Below are 485 nucleotides of genomic sequence, written 5' to 3' on the forward strand. Positions count from 1 at the left end.
CTGCTCCTCCAGGTACTCGATTTCCAGGATCTCGGCGGCGTAGAGCAGGTCGTCCAAGTCTTCGACCTTGGCCTGCAGGGTGGCGGTGTACGCGTACTCCAGGATCTGCTGGAACGTCTTTGGCGAGAGGAAGTCCAGGGTGTAATGCTGGCTGTTGCGGTGGGAGAGGATCTCGAACATCTTGCTGGTGCAGGCCAGCACCGTCCGGTGCGCGTGGAACTCCTGGCTGTCCACCATGATGACCACGTCGCACAGCGTCCCCGCCAGGCGCATCTGGTTGGCTTTGTGCAGCAGCCCGGTGGGGTGGCAGGGGTTCTGCAGCTGGATCGTGCCCATCTTAGTCAAATCCATTGCGCTCCCGAGGCTCACTCATCAGGGTGCCTTGCCGTCGCTCAAATCTGGGACTAGCTTTGTGTGCCGACTATCTGCGAAAACAAAAGGCGGAGGGGGGAGAGGAGCAGAGAGGAGAGAGAGGGGAGGGAAGG

The 485-nt window shown here is 60.8% G+C and overlaps 1 protein-coding gene across 1 annotated transcript in view; it reads right to left on the reverse strand.

Moving 5' to 3' along the window:
- The window catches only part of LOC103916556 (zinc finger and BTB domain-containing protein 16-like), a 46,797-nt gene extending 46,350 nt beyond the window's left edge, over positions 1 to 447 (reverse strand). Inside the window, exon 1 of the mRNA XM_009323564.1 lies at positions 5 to 447. Coding sequence (XP_009321839.1) covers positions 5 to 351 — 347 coding nt within the window. The 5' untranslated portion in view covers positions 352 to 447. The remainder of the gene's footprint in view (positions 1 to 4) is intronic.
- Positions 448 to 485: the final 38 nt, after the last annotated feature.

Source organism: Pygoscelis adeliae, unplaced genomic scaffold, assembly GCF_000699105.1.
Source record: "Pygoscelis adeliae isolate BGI_AS28 unplaced genomic scaffold, ASM69910v1 Scaffold275, whole genome shotgun sequence".
Classification (NCBI taxonomy): domain Eukaryota; kingdom Metazoa; phylum Chordata; class Aves; order Sphenisciformes; family Spheniscidae; genus Pygoscelis; species Pygoscelis adeliae.